Source organism: Haliaeetus albicilla, chromosome Z, assembly GCF_947461875.1.
Source record: "Haliaeetus albicilla chromosome Z, bHalAlb1.1, whole genome shotgun sequence".
Lineage (NCBI taxonomy): Eukaryota > Metazoa > Chordata > Aves > Accipitriformes > Accipitridae > Haliaeetus > Haliaeetus albicilla.
Window position 1 is genome coordinate 52,103,522 of NC_091516.1, and position 17,633 is coordinate 52,121,154.

Genomic DNA, 17,633 nt, shown 5'->3' on the forward strand with positions numbered 1-17,633 from the left:
TACCTTGGAAGGGATTGTGGCCCAGGGATAAGTCCACACTGGAGAAGGTACACCTCGAAGGATCTGTGGCTGTGGATAAGTCTATGCTGCAGCAGGTATACCCCTGAAGAGGGTGTGTGGTGCTTAGTTGCCAGCTGGGGTTAAACCATGACAGATGTCTTAGGATCAGCTTTGTGCTTGGGTGGGGCATTATGAAGGAGATTAATGACTGAGGTTTTGTTTGCCAATAAGTATAACACCTGCAGAAAAGCATTTTCCTCAAACCCCTTGTCCTAAGACATTCTTAACTGCATATGAATGTTTCACACAGTGATTTTATTTAGACCTACGCAGCTGAATTCATTATTCATAAACATATTTCTTGGCAGTTGTCATATGAATAAACTGGGCTTGTATTATTTTTTTCCTTTAAGCATTTCCTTTTATTATGTACAAGTGCTAGAAAGATTTAATTTGCTTCCATAATAATACTTAAGACTTATGTAGTGCTTCACATTATTTAAAAATGCATTATGCTTTTCTTTTTCAGCTTCCTTTAAAACAGCTTCCTTTCCACTTTTACTCCTGTTATGCCTGTCTGTAGTGATAATGCACACCTTTATTCTAGTCAGGATTAAGAAAGTAATGAGAGTTTTATTGTCTTTGGTCTTCTGATTGTTTAAGCACCAATTTACTCAGAATTACATATTGACTTTTCCAGCCAAATTTCTTGCTTGCAAGAGAATTTTCTCTTCTTTTTCCCTTACTGTGAGGAAGTGGTTAAGGCCCCTGATAATCAGTGCACACTGATGTAATTCTGGTTTTGCCTTGGTTACTATTTTGGGGGAAGTGCACTTGCAGGCTGAGGAGAGATAAATCATCCATCTGTAAAGCACTGACTGTATTCTGTGTTAGTCTGCTTGTAAGTTGAGATAAGGTGTGATAGGATTTTGTTTTCTGTGCACAGCATGATTCTCAGTTCTTTTCTGCCTTCTTGAGCAGAGGAAAACTATAGTAACAGAAGTTGCTGTGTTCGGGCCAGTAAAGTAATAGCATCCTTAACAGAAGCTACATCATTAACACAGCTAAGGTTGCAGGGTTATGAGGGTGCTCAACAGCTTAGGTCTTTACACCTATATTGAACTTCTGGAAGGACTGAGTGACTGAAGCAAGTATTTTTGACTTCCAGTTCAAGTACCACTTAGCTATTCTCCCTAAATATTGAAATGGCTTCTTCATGATATGCAGAGTAGAGATAGCAAATCATATTTAGCTTTTAGGATTAAGTTATGAAAGCCTACTATACAAGTTAAATGTTTTCAGTAATCTAGCAACTATATTAAACCATTTCTGTGTGGTTTTGACTCTTTAGTAGACAATCCATTTCTCTTTTCTTAATTAGGTCTTTACTACTGTGCTGACTCACCCAAAATGTCCATAGAAGAATAATGGAAGCCCCTGAATACCTTGATTTGGATGAAATAGATTTTAGTGATGATATATCGGTAAGTACAAATCTTATTTTATTTGTTCAAGTTGAGACAATCTTGGATATCTCAATCCTGATATAACAAACAACACTATTTTTAGAAGCCACACTCCTTTTTACCTCATATATAGGAACGTTTAAATAGGTTGAATCTAGAATAAAATAAGGTGTTTTTGTAAGGGAAATCTCTGATAAGCTTGGAAGGAAAACTTGATTCCTCTCCTTCAGGTAGTAAAAATGACTTGCAAATCAAATTAATAAATGTGTTTTATTTCTCATTCTTTATCTACTGTCTTGTTTTGAATGAGTTATATGCACTCTAATGTTAGCCTTAGAAACCACAATAATAAGTTTAACCTTTTTTTAAATTGAATGTATTTCAGTTGTAAAAAAACTCCTGCCTCTCTCACCTCTGAATTGCTCCTTTTTCATGTAAGTTGTTACTCTGCTCTTTCCACCAGTAGCCATCTCCAAATACAGCAAGATTTTATCAATAGGTGTGGTGTAGCTACCTGTGACATGGTAGGGTACAGAAAGAGGCAGGACTTCCAGGGGTTCATAGACAGCACTGATCGTTAGTGTCACAACTAAACCAACTGCAGCTGTAATTGAAAGCAAAAGTACTGTTCATCTACATTGTTAGTGGTTCTTATAGGAAGCACTGATAGAGTATATTCTATTACTCATAATAATACTCCTACTGCTAGTGTTTCTGGTTTTTGTGTAAGAGGTTTGCTAATATGTTGAATGCCTGATTAACAATGGACTTGAATACATAAATTAAAAGTGCTATAAGAAAGTTTATTAATTCAATTTTCAGGTCAAAGAAAGTGTGCCACCATCTCCTTCCATGTTTTTTCATAATTTTATAGTTTTATTTCTTTTTTTTAACAAAGGGCCTGGTTTTCCCTTTAGCATTCAGGACTCTTGATTCATTTTAAAACATTCCAGATGCTTTATTCGCAGACAGATTCCTTTTGGAGAAGTTTGGGTTTGTTTTTTTTTTTACCTACTGTAATGTTGAATTTTTATTAAAGAGGAATATGGCAAATGCCCAGGATATTACAAAAGAATGAGCCAATCTTGAGCAAATACCTTATTCTGGGCAACTTTCTTTTTTATTACTGTTATATACTAGATCATGTCCTGGTATCTGTTTCTATACGCAGTTTTGTAAAACTGTAAAACATAATAGATGTAACCTCTCCATGTCTCTCCCATTGTGGCTGTTGCTGCATACTGGTGGGTTAGGTTACTCACTTTTCCGCTGAACAGCTCAGGCTGCCTGTTTTAATAGGCTGTTGTTTCATTGGGTACTGAACCTTGGATAAAAAACCTGCACAAATTATAGAGGTAGCATTTTTACTCCCTGCTTTAGCAGGTAAGAGAACAAAGGATTTGTTGCCAGAATCCACATTAACAAGAGAATTCATGGTTATTCTAGTGCTCTACTCATATCTCCCCATATACAATTTAGAGATACCTGACCTTCACATTTTATCATTAGCCTGCCATGGAAAGAGCAGCTGCACAGCACCAGCGCTAGCAATTTATATTGTTCCTGTTAGCCCTCTGGTTCTAATCCAGTGCAGAAAAGTACTGACTAAAAATAATGGCAGCAAGAAGGCTGTTAAAATGATGTACTTACAAATGTACCTGAGTTAGAAAGCTACTGTGTATAGTCCGGACCCTTGTAGACCATTTCAGCCAAAATGACCAAAATGTAATAGACATAAAAAAATAGACAGGAATTTGTTTTAAAAGGTAATTAGATATGCAAGTGGTTTTGGTTTCTTTTTTTCTTTTTTTTTTTTTTTTTGTTTATGTTGCATTTATACATAAGAAAATGAAACTGTGTATTTCTCCATTATCATAGACGCATAGAATGGTTTTGGTTGGAAATGACCTTCAAAGGTCATCTAGCTCCAACCCCCCTTGGTTGCTCAAAGCCCCATTGTGGTGAGTTGACCGTGGCTGGCCACCAAGTGGGTCAAGATAAGGACAGAGAGATCACTCCACAATTACTATCACAGGCAAAAAAAACTTGACTTGTGGATATTTAATTTATTGCCAATCAAACAGCACAGGATAATGAGAAACAAGAAAAAAATCTAAAAACACGTACCCACCACCCCTCCCTTCTTCCCAGGCTCAACTTCACTCCTGACTTCTCTATGTCTCTGTCCCGATAAGCACAGGAGGGCAGGGGGAATGGTGGTTGCATTCAGTCCATCACATGTTGTCTCTGCCGCTCCTTACTCCTCACGCTTTTCCCCTGCTCCAGCATGGGGTCCCTCCCATGGGAGACAGTCCTCCGTGAACTGCTCCAGCATGGGTCCCCCATGGGGTCACAGGTCCTGCCAGAAAACCTGCTCCTGCGTGGACTCCTCTCCACAGGCCACAGTTCCTGCCAGGAGCCTGCTCCATCCCGCGTGGGCTCTCTACAGGCTGCAGATTCCTTCTGGGCACATCCACCTGCTCCGGCATGAGGTCCCTCATGGGCTGCAGGGTGGATATCTGTTCTACCATGGTCTTCTCCACGGTCTGCAGGGGAATCTACTCCAATGCCTGGAGCACCTCCTCCCCCTCCTTCTTCACTGACCTTGGTGTCTACAAAGCTGTTTCTCTCACATTTTTTTCACCCCTCTCTCGCAGTTGCTGTTGTGCAGTGTTTTTTACCCTTTCTTAAATATGTTATCTCAGAGGTGCTGCCAGCATCGCTGATGTGCTCAGATTTAGCCAGCTGCAGGTCCATCTTGGAGCCAACTGGAACTGTCTCTGTCCCACATGGGGGCAGCCCCTGGTGTCTTCTCACAGAAGCCACCTCTGCAGCCCCCCACTGCTGGTTTGCCACATAAACCCAATACAGTCATCAATGATGGCCATCCGCCATTTCTCTGGGCAACCTGTTCCAGTGTCTCACCACCCTCATTGTAAAAAACTTCTTCCTTATCGTCAGTCTATATTGACCCTCTTTCAGTTGCCCCTTGTCCTGTCACTACAGGCCCTGGTAAACAGTTGTTCACTATTTTTCTTATAAGCCCCCTTCATATATTGAAAGGTCATGAGAAGGTCTCCCTGCAGCCTTCTCTTCTCCTGGGTGAACAAAGCCAACTCTCTCAGCATTTCTTCATAGCAGAGGTGTTCCAGCCCTCTGACCATTTTCATGACCCTGCTCTGGACCCACTCAACAGGTCCATGTCTTTCTTGTACTGGGCACCTCAGAGCTGGATGCAGTACTCCAGGTGGGGTCTCCCGAGAGTGGAGACCAGGGGGAGAATCACCTCCCTCAGACTGCTGGCCACACTTCTTTTTGTGAAGCCCAGCATACGGTTGGCTTTCTGGACTGCAAGTGCACGTTGCGAGCTTATGTCCAATTTTTCATTCACCAGTATCCCCAAGTCCTTCTCTGCAGGGCTGCTCTCAGTCCCCCAGTCTGTACTGATAATGGTGGTTGCCCTGACCTAGGTGCAGCACCTTGGCCTTGTTGAATTTCCTAAGGTTTGCATGCACCCACTCCTCAGGCCTGTTAAGTAAGGTCCCTCTGGATGGCGTTCCTTCCCTCAAGCAAATCAACTGCACCACCCAGCCTGGTGTCATGTGAAAACTTTCTGAGGATGCACTCCATCCCACTATGTCATTGATGAAGATATTAAATAGTATTGGTTCCAGTATGCACCCTTGAGGGATGCCACTAGTTACTGATTTCCACTTGGAGATTGAGCTGTTGACTATAACTCGTTGGATGTGGCCAATTCCTGATCCATCTAACCATCCATTCATCAAACCCATATCTCTCCAAATCAGAGGCAAGGATGTTGTGTAGGACTGTGCCAAAGGCCTTACAGAAGTTGAGGCAGATGACATCCATAGCTCTTGTCACTCCGTTGTAGAAGGCCACTAGATTAGTCAGGCACGATTTGCCCTTTGTGAAGCCATGTTGGCTGTCTCTGATCACCTCTCTGTCATCCATATGTTTCAACATAACTTCCAGGAGGATCTGTTCCACAGTCTTCCTGGGCAGTGAGGTGAGGCTGACTGGTTGGTAGTTCCAGCGCCCTCCTTTTTACCCTTGTTAAAAATGGATGTGATATTCACATATCTCCAGTCACTGGAGATTTGACCTGACTGCCATGTCTTTTCAAATATGATTGAGAGTGGCTTAGCAACTACAACTACCAATTCCCTCAGGGCCCTGGAATGCAAATACAGTGCTTATTTTGCAAACTAAGATGGTACTATTCTAGATGCATCTGGTATAGTATATTTGAGTGTAATTTAGAAAGCAGAATAGGTTTCTGGGACTCTTTGTTTACATTAAACAAAAATAATATTCTGTCTGCAATGATGTTAAGCAACCAAGCTGAATATTTTCATTTATTTCTTCATTATATCTACTAACAGAAAGGAAGAAAAAAAATATAACCTTTAAGTTGCATTAAATGATAGATACAGTTAAAAGTATGTTTTAAACTTTCCCCTTTTTCCCATTAGTACTCTTGATTTTGCCAATAAATTTATTCCTGCTTGTAAGTTGTATGCTATTGTTATGGTTACCTGAAGGTTTCCTAATCCTTTAATTAAAATATGGGATTTCTACTGCGCTGGCGAACTGTGCAAATTTAAACTATTGTGTTTCTTGGTTTACAGAAATAATACCAAATCACCTAGTCATAACCAGAGCTCCTGGTGCTAGTTATTTGTAAACTGTTTGGGATTGAGTGTATAGATTATGGCTCTGATCATTCAAATAGCTCTATATGAATAAAAGCGTGGTTCAGTGGTGCCAGTGCAGGACTGGGCCTAATTTGAAAGTTTGTGAAATGTGAGTGCAGTAAGTGAATTAAAAATTAATTAAGCAGCTGAATTGTCAGTTATTTTGAAACAGCTTGAAAAATTTCTTCATGTCAGTCCTCACCTGGCAGGGCAGATGTAAACTATGTATGGTCAGGAGCATGGCCGATCTTCTGGCCTCCCATTTAATTCGCATGGGGCACGTCCTGAGCCTGCTGTCACACTCTTCCTTGGCCATGGGAGGAGCTGGGTTACCCCTCAGGTTCACACAGGTATACAGGTGACACACAGCCAGAATTTGCCTACCCAGTGACCAGGACTTCAGGGCTCAGCATGGAGGGTCCTACATAGCTGCACAGGCACAGGCACAGGCATAAACTGCAGTGGGTTGATTTATTTCCCATCCAGCTGATGAACTCATTGATAATTTTCTTCTTTATTTTCCCTCTCTTCCTTTTCAGAATGAAACAAAATGCAGATGGCCACTAAAATGTTCATAGAAAGTGTTAGATTCAGACAGACATTTTGTACCTTTAACAGTGTTAGTGTCTATATAGGTGTCCTTTAAAGTTAAAGGGCAGAATAACATAAGGAGTGTCTATTTAAGATGCTATAAACAATACATAGCACAAATAACCTAACCAGTACTCCAAAGATGCTGATCACAGCCGTTAAGTAAGAATTTTGTTTGGGGAAGATATTATTTCTCAAATGCGCTGTGCCAGCCTAATTTCTTTCCTCCACTTTTTTACTCTGGAGCTGCTTAAATTGACACTACTATTGAGAAAAATCTTTCTGCAACCAAGTATTGTTGCTTTACTTGGTCTTGATGTAGCTTGCTACTCCCAAATAAATATCTAAGAAAAAGGGTGGAGTTGCACAGTTATAAATGATTAAGCATATGTAATATAAAGGTATTAATTTAATGGGATTTGAATATTAATGTAGCAGTTTATTTTCCACAATAGCAAATAAACTGAAATGAGACTGTTAAATGGCTTATAGTAGTAATAACACCTGGAAACAAATAAGCTATAATGAAGGAAGGTGTCTGTTTTCTCTATCTAAATGAAAACAAGCAGCTCTGCATTTAAGAGCAGGACACAGTCACTGGTGTCTTGGTCCAGTGGAGGTGAATTTGTTGAGTTTTGATACTGACTCCAGTTGGAGCAGGACATGGTCCTTAGTGTTTTGGGGGGGAGTCGTGGTTCTGATGACGTGGTCTTAGAGTCACACTATGTGTTCAACTTTGCCCTTTGACTCAATTTCAGGACACATTAAAGATATTCTCCACAACAGAATGTTAAAAAATAACTTCTGCTTTTTATTTTACTTTTTTTTTTACTATTTTGTGTATACATTTCTATGCTACTATTCATGATTCAGTATTTCTTCTTCCTGATACTTCTCAGACACAAGTGAGTCTGCAAGTGGCAGACAAGTGGCACTGCACAAAAGAGCCTTAGTAGAGATTGAAGGTTTTTTTCTCATGTGCTGGGTTTAAAATTCATTGCATTAAAATTTGAGAACCATGTGAAATTTAAAAGGTTAACATTTGCATTAACTCAAATTCTGTAGTGCAGTTTTACATAATGAACAAATGTTTAGTATGATAAGGGAGGTTCCATTTTCCCCTGAATTAATAGTGCCTGTTGAAGAAAATCGGGAATATCTTGCATTTGCATGGATTACTTGTTAATGCTTCTTGTCTCTTGTTTGCTATTGATACTGTTCTTCCACCTTACAAAGTTCTTAAGGGGTCTACTGAAATTCACTATTTCGGCATGCCTTAAATGCAGAACAGGAACCCAAACCTCAAACAGCAATCAAAAATGCCATTGTATGCATTATCCTGGGAAGAAGCCCTTAGTTTTGTTACTGAATTTCACCATCAACCACAACACACTTTGATAAAATACCAACGATCACAGTAAGCATTGACTAACGAAGCAACCTGATGTGCTTAGCTCTCACATAGGCACTTAGGCCTTTGGGCATGGCCCTCAACTCAGGTTGACTTGGTTACTCTAATGGTGATATGTGAGAATTGTTTTTTGTGTGTAAAACAACTTAAACTTATTGAATGAAAAGTGGGAAATAATTAATTTTAAATGCCATTGAATAAGCATTAGGTCTAAAATTCTGTTCCAGGGAAGGGTTGCAATCTCAACCTCTTTTGCTGTCTCTCTGTGATACCACTAGTAACCTTGAAATTTTTGGTTGAAGAAAAGCTAACAAACATTACTCTTGATCAGAGCTGGAGCTAGAGTATGAGAGAAAGTAGTTCTAGAGGGAAGAACTGGCAATGGATTGTGCTTATGGTTGGGCAAGGTCCACTTTAAGGAGTAATTTTAATTGCTTCCTGGACCAAAAGCCAGTTCCTCACATCTTGACCACAAAATACAGATGGCAGAAATGTAAATGCACAGAAGTCTTTTTGAGGACAGAGGTGAATGGGAGGAAATCCGTTAATGAAATCAAACCAATATGATTAAAATGTATAATCACATTTATAACATCTAATAGATTTTTGGTGGTGGGAGGTGGTTACTGAATACATTTTAGTGCAATGATGAAACAGAAAGAAAATCCCTTCTTCCAGGAAAGATCAGGAAAAAAGACAAAAATAAATACGGCTTTCTGTTTTTGAGGTTGCCTGACAAAACACGTAGCAATGGAATACAAAAGGCCTCATTCTAATTGAATTACAAACTGTGTAATAGCTTAAACTGCACCAGCTGGTCTTATGAAGCTACCATATTCCTTGGAGACATGTTCCTTGGATTCTCTTAAGAATCTTACTAGACCAGTTCAACATTGCCTTCTGAGTCTTTGTGCTGAAATAGCAAGATGTGTAGCTTAACTGCTCAATCTTTATTAAACAATGACTAGAGTGAAGCACAGCACATGGTGTTTGTGCATGTGTGTGTTTAACTTGTATTAATTTGTATTTAGTAGCATCTTTCTCCCTGACTCTGTTCTTCTGGCCTTTGTCGCTTTAGGCCATCACATCCTGGAGCAGTCACAGCCTTATAGACAACTCCTTGTTTAATGGGGATTGGAGTCACTGGGTAGTTCTGTAGAGTACTGCTACACAGTTTAATTAATAAGTTCTGTGTTGATCCTGGGAATACTTATGAGAGATACTTTTTGTATTCGAGGTTTCTCAATACATCCCTGAATTAGGACAGCAAAGGGAAAAAGTAAGGCATGGGAGGTTTTTGAGGCTTAATAAAGTAACGATCAATTGACCAACAGTCTTAAACTTGCACCAGAGAAGTAAATTACTTCTGCAATTGGTCACGAGGTCGACTTTAGATTATTTTGAAGCAGATTGCCAGCTGTGCATCAGAAGCACATCAAACTTTGAATGATGAATTGTCAGCAAAAGACAGGACAATGTATGACCACTTCTTTTTTGTGTGGAATGCTCATGTGGTTTTATGTGTCGTTGTTTTACTTCATTGGTCAATAGCACACCAGCTAAAAATATCTGTCTTTGAAAACATATGGTGTTTATATATTCTTTAAATTTTTTCAGTTGTGCTAATCCTAAATGCTTTTTTCTGTTTTAGTTTCCAAAATACTGTTTTTAATAGTTTTTTTTATATGAGCAAAGCCATTGATCTTTCACAAACATAATGATTTTCATTTGTTTAAGTGAAGATTCCTGTAACATTTAAGCATTTGATTAAAGAAGGCTTGCTATTAAGTAACTTAAGTTCTGTATGTCAGAATGTGTAGTTTTGTAACACTGGATCATGTGTCTTACCAAGGGTATTCCACAAGTTTATAGGAAAAAGATTTCTGTTAGTAAGATACATATGTCATCCCTGGTTTTTTTTTTTCCTTTATAATGCTGAATTCAGAGAATAACATACTGATTAATATCAGGCATATCCTGTCACATCAAAGTAATAATGCAAGTTTGCTTTAATAAAGCCTAGTTTAGAGAAATAAGCCTGTCATCCGATGTGTATATGTACATATACATACACACAGATGTATACTGTACATATACATCTGAGGATGTGTATGCATCCCTCTCTGAAAACAAATCTCTACGGTGCAAATATTCTGCATCGCTTTTACATACTGGTTTGTGAAAGCTTGAATTCTAATTTTTAAGCATGAAGTGTCTTGCAGTATAATCACCATAATAGATGCCCAGGTGGACAAAGTGAGAAACCTTGACATTTACTGTGAAGCCTACATCTATTCTCACCCTTGTTGTATCTTGCATTCCATGGAAAGGATGGATGTATAAAAAGTATTTGTGACTCAGATAATGGTGATCTGCAGGAAGGAGAAATCTGAGGTGGGGATATGCTTTGCTGTAGCTTTGAAAGTCTGTTTGATATCCCTCAAGGTGGGGCACAAAAGCAGATGCCATCTGCTTTTCTCATGCAACCTGAGAGGACCATCAGAATGCCGGAAGTACCCTTGGGTTGGTAGATTTAGGCTGTGCCCATGACATCAGGACCTCTTGAAAGTCTTACTTTTTATCTTTTTAACTTAATTACTTCATACACATTTTTTCTTTTTTTACAGTATTCTGTAACTTCTCTCAAGACCATCCCAGAATTATGTAGAAGGTGTGATTCACAAAACGAAGACAGATCAGGTATGATGCCCACTTCTGTTCACCCATCATTTTCTAGGCTGCTTTTTATCATGTAAAACTTGGCAACAATAGCTTCTTGGCAGTGTTCTGTTGTTTTGTTTTCTCTCATTTTTGTACAGCTTTCTGGAAACATGACTTTTTTTTTTTTCAACAGATGTTAGTTCATTAGAAAGAAAAAAGTTCCAAAAAAGGATTTGGCTGTATACAGATAAATGTAGGGCTTCATCTCAGCAGCTCCAAACCACAGTATATGCAACAATTTACTTGAAAACCCGAGAAACCATTGGTGACAAGACGTAATAATGTAGGCGCCAATGAAAAAATGTTGGATACATTTACTACCCATATGGCCACGACCAGTTTGAGGGATGATGTTTTGCCAGAGTCTGAAACTGTATCAAGGATGCTACATGATAGAATCTACTCTAAGGCATACTGTAATAGTTAAGATTAAAGCTGAGTTTTTTAGTTTAATAGTGTAAACTAAATGAAGAATCATGGCATATAGATGAGAACCAGCTGGAGACTTTCCCCCTGCCCTCCTGACAAAAAGTGTATTCAGTGTTGTTTTTCACTCTGTAAATCAGATTAGTCCACTTTTGTTGTTCTCTTCCTGATGGAGGAGAAATGAATTGGTGAGAGGAGCATTTTTGTTGAGCTATGAAAAGTTTATTGTGCTTTCTGATGTTTTAATTGAACTTTCATTAATGTTGTTTCATCAAATACTTTTATAACAGTAATGGGAGACCTGGAATTTGTGGGATGTTAAAAAGCTTTAAGAACTGTGCTATACTTTGGCAACTTTTTTTTCTATATTTCCTTCCAGAGAGTGGGAAATTTCCGAGGTGCGTAACTAAGTTGAAACTTTCTGAGAGCTACTTCTACCAGAGTCATTAAAGGCCAGGTCATCACAGCCGTATGCCACTGCCCTTGGCAATAAAGGGAAGAAAAGCTTTCCTTACCATACCTCCTTGCTGTGTTACTGCCCACACAGGGCACAGCAGTGACTGTGCACAAGGTATTATCTGCTGCAAGGAGAGGCAGGGAAGAAGTGGAAAGGCACAGGACCCCTGATTCACCCCCCTCAATTTGCCCTATCTCATTCTACCACAATCTTCCCCCGTCTTCCCCCATCCTCTGCCACCCTCCCCTGCATATTCCCCCCATCCTCCCCACTTCCATCCTTGCCCTGCCTCACTCCCACCCCTTTTCTTTCTTCTTCCTACCTTCTTGCTCCTTCTTCCCCCTTTCCTCATCCCTTTCTTCCTCCCTTCTTCCCCTCTCCTTCCCTCTTTCTCACCCATTCTTACCCCCATTCTCCCCACTCTCTCCCCATTCTCCCATTCTTACCCCGTTTCTCACCACCATTCTTCCACCCATTCTTCCCTCATTCCTTCTCCTTCCTTCCCTCCTCCTTCCCTCTTTCTCGCCCATTTCTTCCCCCCTTCTCCTCCTCATTCTTCCCTGCCATTCTCCTTACCATTCATCCCCTCATTCCTCCCCATATTCCTAGGACCATTCTTCCCCCCATTCCTCCTCCCATTCTTCTGTCCCCATTCTCCCCACCATTTTCTCTGCCATTCTCCCCACTGTTTTCCCACCTGTTCTCCCTACCATTCCTCCCCACCATTCTTCATCCCCATTTTCCTCAGCGTTCACCCCATCATTCTTTCCTCATTTCCCCAGAGCTTACCTTTTCTTTCCCCACATTATTCCTTCCCCAGTCTTTCCCACCATTCTTCCTCATGAGTCTTTCCCCTGTTATTCCCCCCAGCCTTCCCCCCAAGTCTTTCCTAATATTCTTCCCATCATTCTTCTAGACCCTTCTTCTTCCCATTCTTCTCACCATTCTTATCCCCACAATTCTCCATCCCCAACCTCTCCTGCCCAAAGAGGCTGTGGATGCCCCATCCCTGGAAGAGTTCCAGGCCAGGCTGGATGGGGCTTTGAGCAACCTGGTCTAGTGGAAGGTGTCCCTGCCCATGGCAGGGGGGTTGGAACTAGATGATCTTTAAGATCCCTTCCAACTCAAACCATTCTATGTTTCTATGATTTACTGCTCCTCATTGTCACACCCTTCATTGCCCACCCAGTAGCCCCCTCATCTCTTCCACATCCCCTTCCCCCCTATTTTCCCCCTACTGCCATTTCTCCCCTGCCCCTACCTGTCAGTATTAGCAGCTGATCATGTGACAGCAGGGCATTACCTCCTCTTGTCATAAAAAGAGTTAAAGCCACTCATTCCTTCAGCTGCTCCAAGAGCAAGGTGAACCAGAGAAGCAGAGCAAGAATAGCCCCTAAGACATATCGTACCGGGTGGTCTGTTCATGAGGACTGCTCCGTAACAGTGGCAGCATCAATATCTGTTTTCAGGAAGCAGAGGGTATTCTTTTCAAAATTCAGATAGTAATCTTAAAGTAAAATGCAGACCAATAGCAAAGAAGAACTGGTTATGAGCTCTTCCTTAACACTGTGGGATATTGCCAACTTATTGTGTAGCTCTGTTGTCTCATGGTCGCCTCTGCAGCCGGACATTTTTCAATGGTGATTTTAATTACATCTACGCTCATCTATTGCCTTGAAAAGGGGTTGACAGAAGCAAGTACAGGCATTCCTGGAAGACGGTAGTAGCACTGGGGATTCTGCCAGTGAAAGTTAATTCACAGCTTTGTTTAAAAGTCTTGAGTCAAAAAAGACGTTTTTAGCACTGATAATAGAACTGGCAAACTGAAAACTGTACTAAAATCTGTTTTTTCTCTCTACTTCTCACTTATGAGTTTTGGTGAATTGGAAATAGTACTAAAATCTATTTTATTTTTACTCTGCTTAATCACTGAGTAAACATACAGGGCTGAACAGGAAGGTATCACTTTACATCTCTACAGACTTCAATATCTGAAGTATCTTGAAATATCAACAGAGCTGCATCAGTCAACATTGTGTAAGGCCCCTTCTGTTGTTTTTTCATAGTTGCTTTTGATGCAGTTTCTTGCCTTCCTCATATCGTAGACGATTAAAAACAGTTCCCCAAATTATTTTTCTATGTGCTATTCTTGATGAAGATATATTATATCATAAATCTTTAGTATGCATGACATGCTATTTTATATCTGTATTCCATTGACAATTTAAGTAGTTACACGTAGAAAAACTCGGAGGTTTTACAAAAAGCTGATCCAGCTTTCTACGTCATACTAACTCCTGCTTAGTCAGAGGTTGCATTTCTTCTTTAAAACAGGGAAGAATGTGTAAGTAGAACTATCCAAGAATTATTTTTTTTTTAAAAGAACTAAAAGTTAACCATAAGTTAGCCATAGGATTAGATATGTCAGGACCTTAATAATCTAAAAAATAATTCTCTGTCAGCTTTGTCTCAGAAAAATATTTAGTTCACTAAGACAGTTAAGACAAAATTATAGAGAAAATAAGACTCAACTTTATACTTTTTTATATATATATATATATATGCAGACAACCATTTTCACCACCAAGATTGTTAGAACAGACTTAAACCAGACAGTTTCTGTTTGTGGAATTACATTTTTTAATTACATGGCTGATATTATGGAAGTCTTACTATTCATTGTTCACAAATAAATTTAGTAAATAGCCCTGTAAATCTCATTTTCTTTCCCTGTTTCATGTAAAAGTTGAATAATATGTTAGTAACATTGGGCAGTGTTTGGTTACATTGTTTTCAAATTACTTTAAGCACTTTTAATCCTAGGCAAACATACCAGTGTTTACCAGTCAGTGTGCTTTCTCAAGCATTTCACATAGACCTTTCAAGAGGCTTTGGGGGTTTCTTTAACTATTTCTGCCTGCCTGTAACTTTTGCTCAAATTACTTGTTCTTTTGGACGAGGAGAGATCAGAAAGTCTGAGAAAGGATTTCCCTACATGTAGTTTTTCCCCCCTGAATTCCCACTGTCACTTCCCTTTATTGGACAGCACTGGCCAGTGATCGGTACCAGTGGGAAGCTCCTGTGGTTCATTCCTCACCCTTTTGCAAGATGTGCATGAAAGTCATGCAGTCAATACAGTCTCAGTGCTGACTCCTCTGTGTCCTTCTTTGGATTTAAGGAATTCTCACTCAGGAGAATTCCAAGGGATCCTTGGAGCCAAAGTGTGTGTGTCAGTACCCTCAGATTACAAGGTAAAAGATATATGAGATTGGAGAAAAAGTGTGGGGGCAAATCCTGGTTTATCCACAGTAAAGTGTGATTAAGGGTAAGTGTTTTCTCTACCATTAAGCTTCCAGAGAATGATCTTTGTAGCTAGCATAATAACCACTAATATGGGCATTGTTCTTCTTCAAAGATAGAAAATTAAACACCGTAGTTTAAAAATGGATCTAGCTAACTCATTTTTCTGAAATGAAGTGTTAGCTAGCCTGCCTATTGATTTCCAGCATTGTCTAATGTAGAATGATGAATTGAAACAGAAATCAGTCCTTTATGCTTTTGTTATTAAGCATGAAATTGGTTGCTTTCTTTCTGGGCAGATTTTCTAAGGCCGCTTGAGCAAATGGTTCAAGACATCTGTGTTCAACAAGCTTCACTGAGCCATATCGTTGTTGAAGTATATTCTGTCAGCTGTGATGTCTTTCGGTTGTCATTAAATGTATGCCTCAAATGAGGACAATATCCTACTCTAGATCTTTATTCACAGGTTGATAAAAGCAAGTTCATCTTTAATCTCCAGCAGTTATCCTTCTGCACTGCTTTATTCATTCCCAAAGCAAGTGTCATTCAGAAAATTATTCAGAAGATTAGTTTCCTATTTAAGAAAAAGAAATAAATCAGTAAATATAAGATTGCACACAGTTTCTGTCTCAAGGTCTTGGTAGTTTTTTAGCTATAAGAGAAAATAAAGTAAAAATGGATTTGGAGGCAGTGTTATATGGCATTAATTTTACAGGGTCTGTTGTACTCCAGATATTTCCCAGGCAAATATGTCTGAAACAATACAATATTGATTGGATAATTCCTTGGTAGAATATTGAAGACATTTCTCAGAAAAAAACCCAATAATTAGTATGCAGTGACACCTGTGATAGCTATATATAAGCTCTTTTCCTACCTCGTTTTTACATCCTCCCTCTTCCTGTTTTACACATGTTGCGCCAGAATGACCTCTTCTGATTTTTCAGTAGAACTTTACTTGCTACCTCCCTTTCACATTCGTAGATCAGTCTGGACAAGGGTAAACCCAATTTATTAATTTTGAAATTATCTTTGCCTCTTCTATATACTCTGCTTGAGAAATGACAGCTTTTGTAGTGTTCTTCCTCAAGACGAGATAAGAAAAATCATTTATTCACTGAGGCTCATATTAAAGTTTGAATTACCTGGCAAGGATGCATTGTTATTTAAAAGGATGAATTGTTATTATTTACCCTGTTTACCCTGTCTTTCTTCTTTAGAGTGGCTTCAAATTCCACTTAAATGGGAACAAACCCTCTCTGTTCTTATCTGTGCAGGGCTGTTTTTTAATTCAGGTTCTGTTGCTATACAGCTTACATTAAAGAACCCTAAAATATACTCCTGGAAGTTATTAATATATTAAAACTGTAAAACAGTGCCACCTTCAGTTAAAATTGTTAAATATTATTTCAGCGATATTAATAAAACAGTAAATAGATATTCAGAACTAGTTTTGATTATCCATTGATATGTAAAGGACATCCCTTCCTCCATCTCTTGGAGTTCCGATATTGCTGCCAGTGTTGGAGATAAATTCGTGTTAACAGCCACGAGGAATTTTCTAAAAGTTTTCCTAGTGTAGACAACACCTTAGTGTCTGTATACAAAGTCAGAATCACAGTGCTCTAAATGGACCTGGAATGAGTACAACTCTTAATTGATTCAAGAATCTCTGCTGAAGACATATCACAAGGAAGAAGTTCAGGCATTTTTTTCAGAGAACAGTAAACTCCAAATGTGAAACTTTGTCTGTACTTCCTGCAGGGCCCCAAATGATTATATAGTGCATGAGCAATATGTCAATACTGCATTTAAAAAAATATTTCACAGGTATGGGCAGTTGTCAATGCTATTCCCAGGCTTCCTTGTTGATGATGATGGAAAGTGAAGTAAACTCCACAGTAAGTGAATTGTTAAAGCAAGGAGGAAGATTTTCAGATAAAGAAAAGTCATTTGAACGCATTCATCCTTTGGTAGCAATGGATTCAACCTAACAAAGTTTGGTTTTATTTATAGAATCATAGAATCCTAGAATGATTTGGGTTGGAAGGGACCTTCAAAGATCATCTAGGTCCAACCCCACTTTCATGGGCAGTGACAACTTTCACTAGATCAGGTTGCTCAAAGCCCCATCCAGCTTGACCTTTGAACACTTCCAGGGATGGGTCATACATAAATTCTCTGGGCAACCTGTTCCACTGTCTCACCACCCTCATCGTAAGGATGCAAGACCTTGCACTTGGTCTTGTTGAACTTCATGAGGTTCACATGGGCCCAGTCCTCAAGCCTGGTCACGTTCCCTCTGGATAGTATCCCTTCCCTCAAGCGAACCGACTGCACGACTCAACTTGGTGTCATCTGCAAATTTGCTGAGAATGCACTCAATGCCACTGTCTATGCTATTAATAAAGATATCAAACAGTACCAGTCCCAATACAAAGCCCAGAAGAACGCCACTCATTACTAATCTCCATTTGGACATTGAGCTGTTGACCGCAACTCTTTGGATGTGGCCTTCCAGCCAATTCCTTTTGTGTCAAACA

General features: G+C 39.5%; 1 protein-coding gene across 5 annotated transcripts in view; it reads left to right on the forward strand.

Moving 5' to 3' along the window:
- The window catches only part of SNCAIP (synuclein alpha interacting protein), a 91,555-nt gene that overhangs the window by 35,379 nt on the left and 38,543 nt on the right, over positions 1-17,633 (forward strand). For 4 of the 5 annotated variants that reach the window (XM_069777629.1, XM_069777628.1, XM_069777631.1 and 1 more), the window contains exons 2-3: positions 1,382-1,484; positions 10,814-10,886. In XM_069777629.1, the coding sequence (XP_069633730.1) occupies positions 1,428-1,484; positions 10,814-10,886 (130 nt within the window). In that variant the 5' untranslated portion in view covers positions 1,382-1,427. Of the gene's footprint in view, positions 1-1,381; positions 1,485-10,813; positions 10,887-13,727; positions 13,828-17,633 lie in introns of those variants that run through there. The other variant, XM_069777632.1, reaches the window with a different exon arrangement.